Raw genomic sequence first — 18,915 nt, 5'->3', positions numbered from 1 at the left:
TCTGCTATTCCACTATAAAAAAAAAAAGGCATAAATGAGCTTTGGGGTCTGTTACAAAGTCACATACGTTTATACTCATCTGTCCAACAGATGCACATGCTTTTTAGGTCAAATTAAGTAACGGTCTCACAAAGACGTTGAAAGTGGAGAATCCTCCCTCTCCAGCTTTCCTACAAACACACACACACAAGCGTGCACACGCACACCCACACACACCCAGAGTCTTTTTCATTTAATGGGTCAATGAGCATGTCTTGCAAGGGATATGAGATAAATATATATATATATATATGTATAAGGCCTCTGACTCGTGCTATTTCAAGGCAAGTGAAACAACAATAAATGTTGAGCAAAGAAAGCTAATTTGTATTTAGAACATTTTAATATAGAAAATGATTTTCCAAGTCAATAGAGACCTGCTGGCTTTTGCTAGATTATTTTTTTTCTTTTTACAATGATTAAAAATAACCCAGCTGCAGATTTTTGCTACTGTGCCTCTTTCCTTGATTTGCTGGGAAAAGAGCATCACATGTCATTCATGATGTGTTTCGAACGTCCGTATAGGATGTGGTCCTTATTTTTTCCAGGGTTGCCACAGATTTTGGGGCAGTCGTGCTCAGAGATGTGTAAAGATCCGCAGATAAATCCAGACATTTCCACGTGGAGTCAGTTTGCTCTGTTTGTAGAGCTGAGATACCCACTTAATTAGTTTTTGTCTCTGCCCAAAGGGATCTTCTTGGGAGGAGCATTTGAATTCATGTATTTCTAGTGAAAACAGTGGTGAGACTGTGAACGCTATTTTGCTTTGCCTTCACGAATCCAGTTTACATAGAATTATGTTGAGTCTGTTTTTGTCCAATACTCATATTACCTTCAGAGTGAAGATGCCTTCCGGGTATGTCTTTGACAGGGCTTCAGTGTCCTTATAGACGCTTTCTGAGCCAATGTTTTAGACTTTGGGCTGTTTGAAGAAGAGGGTTTCTTCTCCTCCAGCATCTTCACCTCTTCCCCCTCCCCCTCCATCGTCTCCCCCTCCCCTCCTCCATCTCCCCCTCCCCCTCCTCCATCTCCCCCTCCTCCCCTCCATCTCCCCCTCCTCCCCCTCCATCTCCCCCTCCGCCCCTCATCTCCTCCCTCCCCTCCATCTTCCCCTCCTCCCCCTCCATCACCCCCTCCTCCCCTCCATCTTCCCCTCTCCCCCTCCATCACCCCTCCTCCCCTCCCCCTCCTCCCCTCTTCTCCCCCTCCATCCCCTCCATCGCCCCCCTCCTCCCCCTCCATTCCCCCTCCTCCCCCTCCTCTTCTCTCTCCCCTTCCTTTTTCATCTTCATCTCCTCCTCCTCCCCTTCCTCCTTTCTCGTCCAAAGGGAGGGAGGGAGTAGGCGCTCTCTGTTCAAGGATTTGTAACCCAAACCACGTTTCTCCAAACTTCCACTTCCAGCTTCAGCACCTGCTGGGCTCTGTCCCTGGCACGTTCTCTGTCTGAGCTTCATAACTTTTCTTCTAACATAGTAACTGTAAATTTGTAACATTGCATTACGGCTGATTTAAGAGATGTCTTTGTTTGTGCTTCTTACTTTATAGATGCGCGGTACTTTTTAATGGGCGAACCCCCATTAAAAGCAGAGGTAACGCTTTGCTTTTATAAAGTAACTAGTCTGTGAGCGGCTGTGTCGATGATTCTTTGCGATATTTTCCAAGAGAATCTTTTTTTATGGCTTTCATTTCATTTCTAAAAAGCAAAGGTAATGAATCATCAAATTTACTTTTTTTTTTTTCTCCCTTCTTTTCAAAAGCCGCATGCTAGGGGTAAGATCTTCGTCCAAAGTCAAGGTAAGACTTTTTAAATATATATATATATATATATATTTGAAAAAAAAATGAATCCTTTATCTTTTTAAAGACACATACTAAAACACTTATGAAATGTTTATGAGCAAGATGTCTGGGGTTTATTTAAAAATAGAACAGATACACTTGTATTATTTTCTGACATTAAGGTAAAAGATAAATAGGAAAACATTATAAAAGAATAATTAAAAATGCAGATCATTTAACAGGAAGTACAGATACTGTCAGTAAAGATGGAAAAAGACGGATGGGCTTCTTTTTTTGAGTTGAGTTGAGTTGAGTTGAGTTGAGCTGGGGGCACCCGGAACCCTCTGCCTCCCTCTGCAACCCTTCCTGCCCTCCCCCGTCCTACCCTGGTGGTGGTCCCTTTCCTCAGACCCTCGGGGTCTCCTCAACATAGCTAGTAAACCGCTGTAGAAATCGGGGAAGCAGGAGCTCCACAGAACACGTAGCTGGTTCCAAGCTTAGGTTAGAGCCAGTGCTGAGGCCAGGGTCATAAGTTCAGGTCCACCTTACACGTCACATTGTCATGGTTTAAATGCCCTGATGGTTTCAGGGATCCTTTGAGCAGCAGAATCACTCATCAAATAAACTGTTTCTTGGAGCCCCTGTTTAAAAAAAGACGCGCTGACTCAGCATATATCAAAGCGGAGGGGGAGGGTGGTGTGCGTGTCAGGACAGGCCTGGGGCTGCGTCTTCTGTTCCTCTGCTGCAGCCTGGTTTACAGTCAGGGAGGAGGCCGGTGCAGCCGGAAAAACGGGCTTTGATGCAACACGTGGTTTCAACGCAGCCTTTACCACCTATACACTGGGCCATTGTGGACCCCGATTAACCTCAGGGAAGCTCAGTTTCCATAAACCGGAGGCGTCAGCCTGCTTAACAGGACGTGAAGGTTTCCAGGACGGCGGGGACCACACCCGCCCAGAGTCTGCCAGTCTGGGCAGGGTGGGCCCTCCTTAACTAGCTGCCGTTGGCACCGGTCAGTGTGAGGGACCAGCTCAGGAGGGCACTGAGACCGAAGTTACATTCCGTAACATTTCAGATCTTTTCTGCTCTCAAGACGATCTGTTAAATGTTGATCTTTGAAATCTTTGAAATCTTTGTTCATCTTTTCAGAGGGTTTTAAACTGAAATCTGTTTGGGGAAGCGGCCAGGATAGCAGGCATTCATGTCTGATTTGGAGAGGGGTGGGGTGAGGAATTTTAAATGCAGACATAATTTCTACGTGGTTTCTATTAGAGTTTAGTTGGTAATGGTTTAGATATCTGGTTTTTTCAGAACTCAAGCTTTCTGCGTCCTGGAGACAGTTTGGCCCCGTACCGGGCGGTGGGGTGAACGTGATGGATGTTTTTCTCCTTGGGACCCAGGGGCTGACTTTAAGCCTCGCGGGCTTGGAGGGGTTAACGGGAACTCAGTGACACCCTCAGGATGCTGAGGTCCTTCTAAGAAGCGGGCGTGACGGTTGTTTAGATGTCAACACAACATAGCTGGTCGTGTCTCAACAGCGCGAGCCTTCTCTTTTCCTCTTTCCCCAGGAATTTCAACAGCGCCGAACGCCGCCTTTAACTGGAACAGCTTCCTTCAGCGTTCAGGTAGGAGGTGAAATCTTCCGGTAGGATTTTCGCTGAAGTGCGTCTTGCCAGCAAGGCTCAGTTACTTGCTAGGGTCACGCTGTTTTGAAGAAGAGCCTGTCAGGGTCAATCAAAGTAGAAGAAGGGGAGGGGCCCGGGCAAGACCAGAACAAAGCTCGTCTCTCCCCATCCTCCGAGACCTCGTCGGTGGGCTCATCCCCGTGAGGAGCCGCGGCTGGGATGCGGGAGGGGCGCGGGTCGGGCAGCAGCGCCGGCCTTCCTGATGCTGCTCCTCAGACACATGTCCCAAGCGTTTGGCGTCATGCGGCGTCTGTTCCTATTAAAGATGCCAAACTCATGTGTTCAATTTGTGCGACTTCATTAGCTGCACATGTAACAAGTGCCCGTGGTTTGAAAAAATAAGAAAATGGAGATCAGAGTAAGAAACAAAATTTTATTTTTATTTATTATTCTTTTTTTCTTTTTTCTTTTTTTTTTTGGCGGGGGGAAGGAGGTAATTAGGTATTTGTTTATTGATTTGTATTAATGGAGATCCTGGAGACTGAACGCAGGACCTCGGGCATGCTCAGTGCACGCTCTACCACTGAGCGGTACCCTCCCCAAGAAACAGAGTTTTAAACCATTTGAAATCTCAGCATCACAAAGGGACTGCTATGAAGTGTCTCGATGTGATCTTTCGGAACAACTTTGCATATATATTAATGCTTTTTATGTACTTATATATCATATCAATATTATAGCTGCATTACACTGTTATGTATTTTTGGCTCTTAAAATCACTGTATATATGAAATCTATATATATGTAATATTCATAGATTTATTATAAATACATAGCTAGGTATTTGATCTACATTATTTACATTATATATAAATTATATATAAAATATATATAATATAGATCTGATTTTTTATGTTTAAATAATACATATGTATAAATCATCATATAAAACTATTTTTATTTTATTTTATTTTTATTTTTTTCCTTTTTCAGTTTTACTAGGTGGAATTATTACAGTTCACCTGCACATAGACATTGCATTGCACATAAATACACATGTACAGTGTACTGACCATTTTTTTTTAGTTTACAAAAAAAGAAAGTACAGTCAAACTGTGCTTTCTGCGCAACCTGCTTTATTTATTCATCATGTTAGTAACAAAATGAGCTGACTGAAAAATTTTTCTAAGTCAAAGTAAAATGTCCATCGAGAGAAATGCAGAGACTTGAGATGTAAAATTAGATGAGTTCTGACAAGTGGACTGATCGCCTTCCCACCGCTCAGGACAGTTTGCTCTTGTGCTTTCCCGCATTTAGTTCCCATCCCTCCGTAAGGGCCCCCCGTCCCCCGTTCTGTCATCATCCATTAGTTTTTACCTGTTCCCGAACTTCGTCTGAGTGGATTCATACAGTAAGCGCTTTTTGTGTCTGGCTTTCTTTTTTCTCCACATAACATTTTTGAGGTTCGTGCACGCACACTGCTGTGTGTAACTGTTGTTCTTTCTTTTTCATTGCCAAGTCGTACTCCACTGCATGGATAGCTCTCCGTCCTCCCACTGGTGGGCTTTGGGTTGCTTTCCTTTCTTAGCTGTTGTGAATAGAACTGCTCTCCACGTGCTTGTGCAAGGATTCTGGTGACACTTTTTCATTAGGGTTGTAAACCATCTGAAATTACTTTTCATGTGTGGCCGGCAGTGGAGATCAAAATTCAGTTTTTTTCCTCTAGGTTTTAGTGTCATTGAAGGCACTTTTCTTTCTCTGTTGAATTGCTCTGGTTACTTTGCTAAAAATCGTCTACTGTACGTGTTCCTCTGTATGTACATGTTTTATATCCACCCTTACGCCAGTATCATGCTGTCTTTGCCACAGATTTATGCTGTGTCTAGAAATCAGATAGCGCTAGTCGGCACTTTTGCTTCCGAATTGTTGTAGCTCTTCTAGGTGTTTTGCAGGTATAAAAATTGAGAATCATCTTGTCAGGTTTTTATAAAATCTCTTTGCATTGACTCTGTAGATCATATTAGAGAGAACCTGATATCTTAACAATAATTTGTCTTAAAATCTCTGAATGTGCTATATCTGTCCATTTGTTTAAGTCTTATTTATCTTCATAATGACTTGTATAGGCCTCTAGTGTTGTTTAAAAAATATTCTTAAGGACTGTATTCTTTTTGATATGCTGTAAAGGTTTTTTTTAAGTTTCACTTTTGAATTTCAGTTGTTGCTAGTAGATGGAGATACATTTGATTTTTACACATGGACATTACGTCCTGAAATCTTCCAAGTTTATTAGATCTAATGACCTTGTGTTTTTAACTCCTTGATTGTATTTAAAATTCTCTAAATGTGTTCAAGCAATCCCTTTTGTCGGGCGTTCAGAGTTTTTAAGCACTTTTTGATATGCAGCGATGAAGGTGCTAGGGTTTCAGTTCTTCACATTTTTTACCTGATTGTTTTTCTAGGGCAGTTCCTAAAACCAGAATTACTGGGTTAGATTCTGCATTTAACCAGGGCTTGCATACGTCTCTGTGAGGGTCCCTTGGAAAGCAGCATCAGTGTTTGTGTGTGTCAGTGATGCAGTGAGGGTACCGTTTTCCCCACATGTAGTGCCTACTTTGTGTTTTCTGTGCATGGTACGATCCAAGCAGGGTCATGGTGTTTAAGCACAATTTGGCTGTATGGTATCTGTAAGCATAGAACGTTTAGTTGTCCACACGTGAGGCCCACAAGTTGACAGCTGTTTGGGGTCATAACTGCCTTACAGGCTGATGGACCCAGTAATTCTGGAAAAGCACCAGAGCAGCTAAAATCGGTTACTGGACGCCGTCTGAAGCCTAAGAACCCATCTGTGCAAACCTGAGAGGTTTCTCCCTCGAGACAGCAACACAGAGGTACCATTAAGGGAGCTGACGCCGCAGGTCCTGCTCTAAACTTCAGAGAGGAGACCGAAGATGGCGAAACCATGCCCTGCCCTCGGCAGGCACGAGGACCACCCCAAGCCTATTTCGGCGCCAAAAACTTTGAACAGAATCTCCGCCACATACTCTATGTCAGCGATAGGTTCCCTTGAAAAGAAAACGTTTCCAAGCATCTGGTTAGAAATAACTTTCCAAGTGTTGCACATCCATCTCGGCAACAGCGTTACCATCTCGGCAACAACGTTACACACGCTGTCGAATTGCTTCATCACGTCAGGAAGCGGGCGCTGTTGCTCAGAACCAGTTGTGAGGCTGTTCCGTCTTCTGTGTGTCCCAGGTCACCCCTGCGGTGTCACCAACATTCATGATTTCCAAAAGGCGGGTGATTTGTCACCGAGGTCTGTAGCCTCACTGTTGATCGTTTCATGGGTCTTACTGTTGAGCGATGAACGGACCAGCCAGGAGAGTTAAAAGACTCCTTAGACAACATTCCCCCTGGGGACCGACTTGGCTGCCGTTTCTTCGTGACGTGAGCAATTAGGTGCCGTAAGTGTATTCAGAACGCGTGGGCTGAGGGGAGCCCCGGCTGGCGCTGCGGGAGCGGACTCTGGGAGATACTGGCTTTCGGGGAGGATGCGGGCTCAGTCGGCGTCTCCGTGTTTTATGATCATGCATCTGTTCTCATTTGTACGGTTGTTCATCTTTGTTGCATTTCAGACCCCAGAGATGGGCCGTCTTCCTCGCCCGTCCTCTGCCTTTCCCTGGCCTCTGGAGCAGCCTGGGATTGTGATTTGTCACTTCCAGTGTGAGCTGCAGACCGGGAACACAGCAGACGCGGTGAGCTTGATACAGACTGTTAGCGATCAAACGCTCACCCTCCGGATTCTTAGGAACGATTAACCTTGAAATCCAGGGGGTGGGCGGGGAAGGGCCTCATTTAACACTGTATCAATAGGCGGGGGGCTGATCAGTTCCCAGGGTTTATAGCCTCCTTCTCAAGTATCTGATGTCAGTTTTATGAGGCATTGGGTGTCGCAGGAATTCTGAGAACTCAGAGTTTTATCTCGAATCCCTCGCTAGCAAATTCGCAAATCTCCTTCATTTAAAACATTAAGTCAGTCTTGTGCTCGCCGGATTCCACGTTCAAACAGACCAACCAGGACCAAATATGGGGTAAAGTAGATTAAAGGCACCGAGTGGCATTGTTGTAACTCCACGTGGTATTTACAGCAGCTCTTCTGATGAGAAGATAGACGTTTGGGCATCAAGTCAGTCACCTGGTCTTTTGAGTTTTCATGTACATCTTAAAGGTTGTTACAGTTCAGTGATCCATGATTTTTGCTTTTAAATGCCGGTGACTAACGCACCTAAAGAAATGAAGGCTCCTGGGTCGTCCCATCCCAAAACCGAGAAGGCTTACACTTCCCCTGCTGCCCCTTCTTTTTCTTTTCCCCCCACTTTTGCTTTATTTCTGTTTTCATTGTCTATTGAATTTTCTCCCTCTGTTTTTTAAAACGTTATTTATTTTTCTAAATGGAAACTCTCATAGGCAAAACTCAGATGGGACTATTTTCCTTGCTCAGGCTGTCCCTAGGAAAACTCACCTGTTTTCCAGATGGAAAACTCACAGACTTTTCAGCTAAAATTCACTAGCTCTCGCCGCTCGACAGAAGTTCTTGAATCCTTTACTCCTTGTAACAACACGTTGAAAAAAAATTTAAAGAAACAGAGCTCCTGGAATAGAACACGGCGAAGAAAGTGGATTAAACATGGATTGGGTTTCTATTCCAGAACCAGCTCCTGAGTCACTCACAGGATTAAGGAATGTGCTGCTTCGTCTGTTGGGACCGATGTGGTGCCAGACTGTGAAAACGACACATTTTGTTTTGAAGATAAAAATACCGTCCTCCAGGAAATGGTCCCATCGGAAAGACACGTGACGGGGTGTGTTTGTAAGGGATGAGTTCAAACCTTGACTTGTTAATCCTGGATAGTAGAGGAAAAGTAAAGAGAAGAAAAGTAAGTGTCGGGTTAAAAGGAGGAAAAGGGGGAGGGTAACGGGCTCAGTGGTAGCGCGTGTGCTCAGCGTGCGTGAGGTCCTGGGTTCCATCCCCAGTCCCTCCACTGAATAAAAATAAAAAATAAAACGAGGAAATGAAATCCACTAAAAGAAAAATTATGTAAATACCTGCCTCACCTCCAACCCCCTACGGGCCAGCCTGTTTTCGTTCTTTTTTTTTAATCTGAGAATGAAAACAGTGCATTTCCTGAAAGCTGCCCGGGGCCCCACGGAGCCCGGAGTGGAATTAGCTCAGAATTGATGCCTCAGGGAGGCAGGCCTGAGATCTTGGCTGTTTGATGAGGAGTTTTGAACTATTGTCTTAATTTCCTGAAAACAATCTTGGTGTCTGTGGGAAGTGCACATAAGCTCTCAAACCCAAATGCTGTCTCTGCATTTAATTTTTAGAAAAATCTTTAAAAAAAAAAGAAGATCCTAGATAAGACAAAGGATTGAGGTCTCTGTTTGATCATGGTCTCATGCAGTTTTCCAAATTCCCATGACATTGAATTCAGCCCGGGAAGAAGAAGGAGAGAGAGGCAAGGGGATGTGGGATTAACTCCATCTCCCCCCAGGGTCTGGTGGGTCGGGGGTCTCAAAATCAGTGTAGTGAGTCGGGCACCAGCAGCTTTAAAACTGAAATGAAATGAAATGAAATGAAATAGGAAATATCAGAGTGCCTCGTATGTAATAAGCCTAAATTATTCTTTGAAACTACTCTGTCTGTGTGTCCGTGTGTGCAAACACATGCATCTCATGCGTATGGGGTTGCGTTCCTGCAAGTCATAGAACATCCTGAAGCTTCTGTAGATTGTGGATCCTTCTTTCTGGAGGGTGGCTTTCCTAGGGAAGCTGGGTTGGGGTGGGGGGGGCGGTGCCTTGAAGGCCATTTTTCTCGGGCTTTCCCTGACCAGAGGGCTTCACCTCACGCAGCGGGTCTTCCGAACCATCTGTTCTGAGTAGCTGACGCGAGTCAAACCGAAGAAAAGGGGGCAGAGTTGTTCTCCAACATCTGTGCTTGTCACAAAGCGAGAATGAAGAACTCAGTGCCACCTTCTCACTGAGGCATCAAAGAGGTTCTTAAAACTGCTTTTTTTGAGGATGCCATCTTTGTGTGTGTGTGTGGGGGTTTTTTTTTTTTTTGTATTTACTTCTTTTTTTTTTTTAATTTGGTGATATTCTCCAATTTCCCCCTTTTGGTAATTTCACGGCGCTGCTCCTTCCTTCCTTCTTCTCTTCTTCTGTGGTTGAGTCGATACGCCATGTACTTCAGGATGATGATGGGAGGGGTGCTGTGTCCTTCTCACTGTGTCACATCTGGAGACACGGAACTTCAGCTTCTCCCATCACCGGTGATTCTTTAAAAAATGTATCGAATCTCTGTGTGTGTGCAAATAAAGGCATGTGCACTGGGCTAAGGCTTCCTCTCGGTTAAGTGAGTCTTTCTCAGTTTCCCCACGTCCCCCATGTCCAGGTGTTATATTTCCTTTGTCATTAATAAGTGATTTTTGACAAAGCACTTGTAATTTCTGTCCTGGTCCAACTTGCCCTCACTGGGTTTTGCATTCATTACGGTTCTTGCCTAACTATGTAGGTTTTGGCTGTTTTTCACACCCGACCTTCCTATCCTTGAAGATATTCTTTTTTTTTTTAAGCACTTCTATTTATTTAAAAAAACTTTTTCCCCTTAATGGTGGCACTAGGGATTGAACCCAGGACCTTGTGCATGCCAAGCGTGCGCTTTATCACTGAGCTGCACCCCCCACCCCCTTAAAGGTAATTCTTCAACTTGTATCATTTATTAAAGAGAATAGCTTGTCTCTTGCCCCCAGGTTCAAACGCCTGACCTCAAATTCTTCCCATCACACATTCAAATTCCAGACGTAGCTTCTAGCTTAAACTTTTGATCCAAGAAGTTCTCACTAAGGTTTGTATTTTGAAGGTTAGTTTCAGGATCCTGAGAATACCAGGAACATACTCAAAACAAAAACTCAGCATATCTCCATGGAATTGTCAGCAGTTGTTCGGAGACAGTCATCATTGCTCTAGAGTTTTCTAAGGGGACATCTGAGTCTCAACATTTCGGTAAAGATTTTCTCCAGAGCCGGTTCTGTATTATTATTACTATTATTATTGTGTTAGGGTGTTGATAATGTATCTCCTTGTATTCACTCTGCCTTTGTTACTACTCAAGACATGAAAAAGCACCGAGGAAATGAAATTGCACTGAGGATGGGACCAGTGGAAGGAACGAGTGAAAACCTTCTCCTCGCTTGCTTTTATGTCCAGTTACATACACTTGGAAATGATGAAGTTTTAGGTTAGCTTGGATTTATGATATTAATCATTTCTGTTGACTCCCTGACCTACTGCTGCCTGACAAACCCCCCTCAACATATAGGGTGGCTTACAACCAGCACCGTGTATTTTCTGATGATTTTGTGGGTTGGCAGTTTGGACTCGGCTCGGTGGGAGCTCGCATCCCGGCCTCCCCTGTGTCTGCTGGGCTCACTCGTACGTTTGGCCGAGGCTTGGCGGTCCCCGCGTGGCCGCCTCCAGCCTGGGGGCCTGGGCCTCTCTCCACCACGTCTCATTATAAGGCGGCAGCGTCCCAGCGGGTGAGGGTGCTGGGCACGAGGCTTGGAGGTCACTGCTCACCTTGCCCTGCGCGCTGTTCGTGGTGTGAGTCACCAGGCCAGCCCAGAGTCTAGGGGCGAGGAAATCGGCTCCACCTCTTGATGAGAAGGACCACCGTGAATGTGGCCTTTGGCAGCTACCTTACTGACAGCTTTCCGGCAAACCTAAACCTTCTATTTTATAGATCTATGGGCGTGTATACATTAAGCCCGTGTCCTCGTATATACACATGCGGACTCAAAATATTACATACATGGCATTCATATATAAGCCATCTTTCTAGTTTCATAAAGAAAATGTTTTTCCTAAGTGGAATTGCATCGAGATACCTCTAGGGCCGGTGGCTCACAGGTCTCAGGCGCCCCGACCTCCTGTACTGCAGCGCGTTTGTTGGGCTGAGCTCGGCTTCGGCTTCCCCAGCCCAGAGGGGCAGCTAGTTCATGCGGCGGAATGAGGATGAAGGCGAAGGTTGGGCGTGGGAAGCGCTGGCGGAGGGCTCCTTGCTGCCGCGATCGCAAGCCGAGTCCTCGTCGCTGAAAACTCCCTGAACTTTCTCTTCTGTTGCAGAGATAAACCAAAGTGCCGATCACCTGCACGTGTTTCTCCTGATCTGCGGACTGAGGCGCGTCAAAGACCCGCTCTACCTGGTGGACGCGTTCTCGGGTACGCTTCCTACCGGGGCCCTTTACTCGCGGGGCTCCCCGTGGGTCCCCGTCTCCAAGCGTCTCTCTTTAGGACTCTGGGTTTCCTGTTTTTTGCATGTTAGCAGAACTGTTCCTAGCTTGTTACTTTGGGAACAACCAGAAAAACAGCAGTGCTGTCTGGTTGGTTCAGTGGTGTCTTACTTTCCGGTGCCCTCGGCTTCAGAGGAAATTGTACAAAAACAGCCTATAATTGTAAGACTAAACTAGCGTTGTCTGGAAAGATTTTACACCTGCCGACTTGTATGTTATGTTTGGAATTTTGTTGCATTGCTTAAGCTAATCTCTAGATTCTTCAGTATATTCTTTTTTGGGGGGGTTGGTAATTAGGTGTATTTATTTATTTTTATGCAGGTACTGGGGATTGAACCCAGGACTTTGTGGATGCTAAGCACATGCTCTGCCACTGAGCTATACTCACCCCACCTTCACTATATTCTAAAGTTCATATTAAGTTGTGATGGCGTATCTGTCCTAATTACCTGATAAATTAGGTATCTGAATAATGCAGAATGTTCTAGAAAAAAATTTCCTTAATAGCCTAAAATACTCAATTTTTACATTTTAAATAAATATAATTTAAATGGACTCATATGAGCAAAAGCAAAATGATACGGAATAACTTATATTGTGGAGTAATGAACACTAAACTGAATTATGTTTTTGGCTGTGACTGAGAACCATTTTAAAGGTTTTTTTTTTCTTCTTTTTTCTCCCCAAGAATGGCATCAGGAAGAGCCCAACGTTTACATGGTGATCGTAGGTCCGGAAGTAAGTTGATTTGCCGTAAGCATTGTTTTTATCTGTTTTCCTCTTTATTCTTTTTATGTATTTTAAAAAATTAGTTTATGTTACTCTTCTGACCAAAACTTTCTTTCTTTCTTAAATACATTAAGTCTGTTTGCCTTTTAAAAATTGAACTCTCGACCAAGGTTAAAGATTATGAGGCTTTAAAATAAGCCTTTGCCGTTAATTTATTGCTGCAAAGGATAACAAATGAGCTTTTCAGAGAATGCAGAGTCATGGAACGAATGTCAGTCTAAGTCCGCGTGTGAGGTAGATGTTCCGTGTGGCCCAGGTTTTCTCTGAAACTCCCTGGAAGTGCTCCGCAGACAAACCCAGAGCTGTTTGGTTGCCCGATCGCCCGATTCAGTAATGCACTTGCGCTTAGGAGCCACGTGGGGTGGAAAATAAGTATCTGTAAGCACGAGAAATGCAGCCTGTGCACAGGGGTGTCCGTGCCTGATGGTGGCCGTCGGCCGGGGAACGGAGGCCCGGGGAGGGCTTGGTGGTGCCGCCTCTCCTTCCCTGGGACTCCGGGACACCCGCTCCCCCTCCGCAAAGCCGGAGCAGGTGCGCAGGCTGTCCCTCCGTCGGGCTCCGCACTCAGGACCCAGCGTCTGGGTGCAGGACCGCTCATCTCATGAAAGTGATTTGCTCCAAGCAGGTGCACCGAAGGTCCTCCCCGAGGCCCCCGTGGGACTGACCCGAGCTGCACCTACAGCCCACGAGTTAGTTTGCTTGGGCGGAGTGGCCAGAGAATGAATGAGAGAAAGCAGAGCCAGGACGGGGAGCTCTTGAGTGAAGGGCCGTGAAGGGTCATGATGACAGCGAATCGCTGGGCCTCAGGCTCATGGCCGCGAACGATTAACAATTCTCAAGCACTTCTTCCGCGAGGCACTCCGCTATCTATCATTAAAACCCTCTAGGAAACAGGGAAAGACATCCCTCGGTTGCAGGTTTGCTGGTGAGCACCTGGCACTGCGCCGCGCGCGTGCACTCAGCCCGGGGCGGTCCTGGGGTCGGCTCGCTTCCCCTCCACTGACGAGGGAGCCGCATCTCCCAGACCTAGGTCTGCCTGCCGCCCTGGGCCGTCTTCTCAGCTCGTCCGGACCTGGATGCCAGTGCTGGGGCTTTGGAGCTGACTCGTTTCTATCTGCTGTGGTCCGTCCGGGCTGCTGTCACCAAGTCCCGCAGACGGGGGGCCGATGAACAGCAGAAACTGACTTACTGCAGTCTGGAGGCCGCGCGTCCGAGAGGAACGCGCCAGCCTGGTCGTGTTCTGGGGCGGGCCACTTCCCCGTTCTTGGTCACACTCTCTAGCTGTGACCACACGTGATGGGAGGGGCGGGGAGCTCTCTGGGGTCTTCTGTAAGAACGCTAATCTCATTCATGAGGCCCCACCCTTGGGACCGAAGCACTGGCAAAACCTCACCCCTCACGTCACCTCGGGGGTTACGATTCCAGCTTACAAATCTGGGTGGGCACAGACATTCGAGCCACAGCAATACCCCTGCCTTGTAAAAGGTCTTTATCCAATCTGCAGGGAAACAGGAGCCCCTACCACAAAAACCTCAATGTCATCTTAGCAGACGCAGTAATTTGAATTTCTGGATTTCTAAGGCAGCGCTGAATCCAGTGAGTCACACAGCCCTTCCAATAACTGGTTTCAGTGTTGATTCCTTCCCCCCGATGACAGATTTTAAAACCAAAATACCCAGATACGCGTTTCAGGTCCTCCGATCCTTCAGCCAAGGCTGGTTAGTGTCTCTTAAGTTTTGTGTTTGTTTGACTTTTTCTCCACAGCCGGTGGCTGGTGAGTGTTCAGCAGCTGGTTCTGTCGGGAAGGGCGGGGAAGGAAGCCCTATGTTCTAAAAGCTCTATTTGCCTATTTCCCTGGTGGCAAAGCTTTAGCCATGGCCAGTTTCAAGTTACCAGGCAGACGTCACCCGACAGAGTCAGGATTTCTTTATGCAGTCAGCTCTCGTGAGCAGATAAAACCAAGCCCCACACATACACACACCGGAAACAAGCTGTATTAAACAATCCATTTTTAAACAAAAACAAAAAACCTGAACGGGTCTGTCCTCTGCTATTCCGTGTCATTTTAAAAAAAGGCTAATTTTTACCCCCAAATTGATTTCATGATTTGCTCCGTAATCTAGAAACGCTGACTTGGGCCACACTGGATGGTGTGTGTGTGTGTGAGAGAGAGAGAGTGAGACCCCCGAACGTGTTCCCTCTTGGCTGCTTCCTCGGTGGAAGTCCCTCCCCGGGTCTAGGCCTGGCTCAGAGACGCTTCTTCCCGTCAGGACTGTAAGATTCCCAAACGCCTGTGCCCTTTCCGTGTCAGGAATTCAATTTAGCATCACTTCTGCATACAGAACTAGGCGGCGGCTGAGACGGTTTTGCCCTAGAATTTGAGTATCTGCTACAGTGTTATGGGTTAACGTGCTGATAATTTGGAAATGGATTTGAGACGTGGGCCAGAGGTCAGATCTTGGGACACACTGAAATTCTCCCTTTAGCCATTAAATCCGGGAACGGATGAAACACAAATTCCACATAGAGCATTACAATTATTTTTGATGTCCGGTGTGAGTACACTCTTCCTCCGTTCATTCCCATCTTGGTTAACTGCTGAGCTCAGAGACGGAATAGACTCTGTGAGCATAAATGACCCGCTTCTGGAGGGCCATGTGCAGGGCCTCTCAGCACGAAATTGCATTGCCTCACCTCGTTGATATGTCTTGGAAAAGAGGCTTGGTCTGTTGTTCGGGAATAACCACGGTGCGCACAGCACCGATTCCCTCCCGTCCATCTGTCTACGGAGCCCGGTCAGACAGGAGACACCGATGAAGAAATGGCACAGCTCAGCCAGTGCCCCTTGGCCGCAGCCTCAGACCAGCTTCAGCCACAGGGAATCTACCAGGAGATTACGAGAGCCGTCGAGGGAACCGTTGGGGAGGCTGAAGGCCAGGTTCGGACAGCATCCCTCTCTGTCCCTGGGTCGTTCCCTCCGAGGCCCACGGTCCAGCATGTGTTACACCCGCATCCCGTAAGGAGAGGACCAGGCACCTGACACACTTCCCCCAGGCCACGTCAGTGGGAGGAGGTGAGGAAGCCCCCCCAGAGGAAGCCGGAGGGGTGGAACGGACACCAGATAGTCAAAGAGGAAAAATGATGATCATGGCGGAAAATGCAGATCACCTGTTTGTTTCTATCAACCGTCAAGCAAGAACTGAACACGTTAGAGGTCACAGAGGAAATACGTGTGGCCCGTTGTGTTTGGTCCCCGGCATTTGTTCGGTGCTCTTCCATCAGGGAAATGGAGAGGATGCTCTTAGCAGTGAGAACGGTGCTCAGCTGCAGTTTAGTGCAGTGATCACCCCGTTATCGCATCACCCTTTACAGGTTTGTTGATGTTCGTGAGCACAAATCCAATTGGAGGCTTGGATATCTTCATTCACTTTCCTGTTCATTTACGTGAACAATACATATAGTGTTACATATCTGTGCACACGTGTGTGTGAACGCACGTGTGTATACATATGTGCATATATACATGTACATGTGCAGGCTGTCAAGGAGGAAGAGACTTTCCTGTCCCCTTCTAGGTTCTTCTGGCTGGTCTAAGAATTAAATTGCCATGAGACAGATGAACAGGAGAAAATCACACAGAAGTTTAATTACATATAGACATGGGAAAGACCCAGGGACTCTGAGTCGAAACCTTGACCTTAAAACACCATCCTCAGCTCAAGACAAAAGAGGATGTTGAGGTAGGAGTTTGGGGCCTTAAAGGGGAGGAAGGCAATTGACACAGAGACAGGAAAGCAAAAGTTTGGTGAAGAAATGTTTGCTGGGCCAGGCAGAGACAGTGGGACCCAGAGGGGAGTTTTAACAAGCAGACTTTGCAGGCTCCCCGCCGTCTACACACCGAGCTCACACCGCCGTGGTCTCTGGTGGTGCCCCCTTCCTGGAACGGGTCCTCCGTCCACACTCTTTTAGGCGGTTAAGGAGAAGGTCAAAGGTTCTTCCTGGGTCTCTTGGCTTTTGATTGTTTGCAGCTGGAAATAATAATAAATGATAATCCACGTGCCAAAGAGACATTTTTGGGCCATAGGTTTCGCTCTTCCACTATTTTTGTGTATGTGGGTTTATTTCCCTCGTTCTCATCCCTCCAGGGAACGCTGTGTGGCAGGCACGTGGACACATGGCAGTGAGCAGAGCAGACGTGGCCCTGCCCTCGGGGCGCGTGCAGTCCGGGTGGGAAGACAGACGGGAACAAATAATTGCCGGCAGGGGTGTGTCTGTCATTCACCTTCGCTCCCACCGCGTCCTGTGACCCAGCCCAGAAGGCAGATACCACCTTCTTTTGAAGCTTACGACTCTGCTTTGAGATTGGCACTTACCTGCCCTCCCAGCCATTTATAAGGGTGGAGTGAAGGTGCTCAAAATTGGTGCTGCTGGGCGTGGGTTATTTTTCAGATGCCGTACCCAGGTTTACGTTTGTGGTCGTCCTTGGCAAGAGCATTTCAGGCAGCTAGATCTCAGCCCCACGGGCCATCGCCCACGTCTTTCATCACTGCTTACTGCTGGCGAGTTCATTAACGCCTTTGGGCCACGACCGCATCCCCTGGATCCTGCAGAGTGTGGTTCTGCGTGGCCGCATAGTAGTGTGGTCGTGGCTGCATGCGAGCTGGGTGCTCTGTTCGCCTCTCCGTGCCTCAGTTTTCCCGTCTGTAAAGTGGGCAAGACTAAGAACATTGCTACCTGCCCCACAGTTTCTCCTGAGGCCGAAATGAGAGGCCTCCTGCACAGCACCTGGTTGGCAGGCAGCGCCCTGTGGGCGTGAAATGCAAGGGCGCCCCCTGCTGGTGTCCCCTTTCCATGTTGACACGTGAGGACCTTGTTCGAGCTGCAGGGTGGCTCACGCTGGGTGTTGGTTTTCTATTAAAGCTCCTTTGATCTCCCCAGTCCACCCGTCTCAGCCAAGCACATGGCTTCCGCTGGCAGGGGGTCTGCAGCCGGGGCATTTTCTGGTCCTGTTTGAAAAGGAGCCGGGGCAGTGTACACTCTCCACAATAATTACTTGTATCGGAGATGATTTTCCTCAAGCCTGGGCGTTGAGACAGTGTATTTTGCTAGAAAATAAATGAGCTTAGAAGGAGCAGATGAGACTTTTCTCTGTTGCTTACGGCGGGTTTGCTTTTCAAAATTTCAGAACATGAGCTTTCGTTAAACAGAAAATATCTTCCCTTCTTTTCTCCTTTATCTGGTGTCTTGTTCCCCTTGGCTTCACTAAGAGATGTGACAATGAGCTGATGCGGAGGATAAACCCCAAAAAGCTTGATGCCGTTTGTGCTTTGAGCGGGGAGGTCGCTGTTACACCTTCAGTGAAATGTCAGTTTATTAAAGGGTGAGGTGTTTCAGCTGTCTTGTACAATTTTTTTCCCCTTGATGAATCATTTTCCTTTAAATAGTTAATCAAAAGAGCAGACACGTGCTCATAAAATAAAAAATGAGAATTTTTTTTTGAAGTGGGGAGGGCGGGGGAAGGTTATCAGGTTTATTTTGTTTATTTAATTTTAGAGGAGGGACTGGGGATGGAGCCCAGGACCTCGTGCATGCGAAGCACATGCTCTGCCACTGAGCTACACCCACCTCCCCGCAAAACAGGAGGAATTTTTAACTAAAAATTATCATAAGTAAAACACGTATGTCAAAATTAACATGTCGCGCCAACAGGAAGCTTTCGTTAGGCTGATTACTCTTTCATGATAGGAGGTCAGGGCTATCAGGGAATTCAGTGGTTTAAGGTAATTTGAACAAAAAGAATCAGACGTGGTAAATGGAAGGGTGGAGCCGGCTGGAGATCATTCATTCAGCAAACACTGTCCAGCACAGAACTCGCATGACCTTGGGGGGAGAATGGAGGCGAGATGGACAAGAATCCCAAACTACTTTTTTTTGACCAATGCAAAAAAAAATTTTTTTAATTAGTTTTGAATAACTTGGATATATAAATCTTTTTTTTTTTCCAACTGGACATTTTATGAAATATAAATACAGATCAACTACACCCCATGAAAATTTAGTGTGCTAACTGAGAGGTGTTGTGAGTTGAAATATACACTGGATTTTGAAAGCTTAGTGTGAGAAAAAAAATGTCTGGTAGGAGGTGGTAGAAAAGTTCAGGGGGAGATGGTACCTCTGGTTTGGATCGTCGGTCAGTTTCTCAGGTCCCATTTGCCTGTGCCTTGGGGATAGATGGGTTTTAGGGGTAGAAGGTGGCATTCCTGATGGAGAGAGTGACATGCCATTAGGAGAGAGGTGAGAAGTGGGGACGTACAGGTGGCATCCGTGGGTGAGTA

General features: G+C 46.7%; 1 protein-coding gene across 15 annotated transcripts in view; it reads left to right on the top strand.

Moving 5' to 3' along the window:
• Window positions 1-18,915, top strand: part of GLT1D1 (glycosyltransferase 1 domain containing 1) — a 99,488-nt gene that overhangs the window by 28,165 nt on the left and 52,408 nt on the right. For 13 of the 15 annotated variants that reach the window (XR_004316673.1, XR_004316672.1, XR_004316670.1 and 10 more), the window contains exons 5-9: window positions 1,797-1,833; window positions 3,387-3,443; window positions 10,615-10,740; window positions 11,625-11,720; window positions 12,480-12,529. Coding sequence is in view for 8 of the 15 variants with exons in the window: in XM_032471684.1 (XP_032327575.1) it covers window positions 1,797-1,833; window positions 3,387-3,443; window positions 10,615-10,740; window positions 11,625-11,720; window positions 12,480-12,529 (366 nt within the window). In the remaining 7 variants the exon portion in view is untranslated. The remainder of the gene's footprint in view (window positions 1-1,796; window positions 1,834-3,386; window positions 3,444-10,614; window positions 10,741-11,624; window positions 11,721-12,479; window positions 12,530-18,915) is intronic. The other 2 variants (XM_032471685.1, XM_006184848.3) reach the window with 1 other exon arrangement.

The sequence above is a fragment of the Camelus ferus genome, chromosome 32, assembly GCF_009834535.1.
Source record: "Camelus ferus isolate YT-003-E chromosome 32, BCGSAC_Cfer_1.0, whole genome shotgun sequence".
NCBI lineage: Eukaryota > Metazoa > Chordata > Mammalia > Artiodactyla > Camelidae > Camelus > Camelus ferus.
This window is presented reverse-complemented; position numbering and strand designations above follow the sequence as displayed.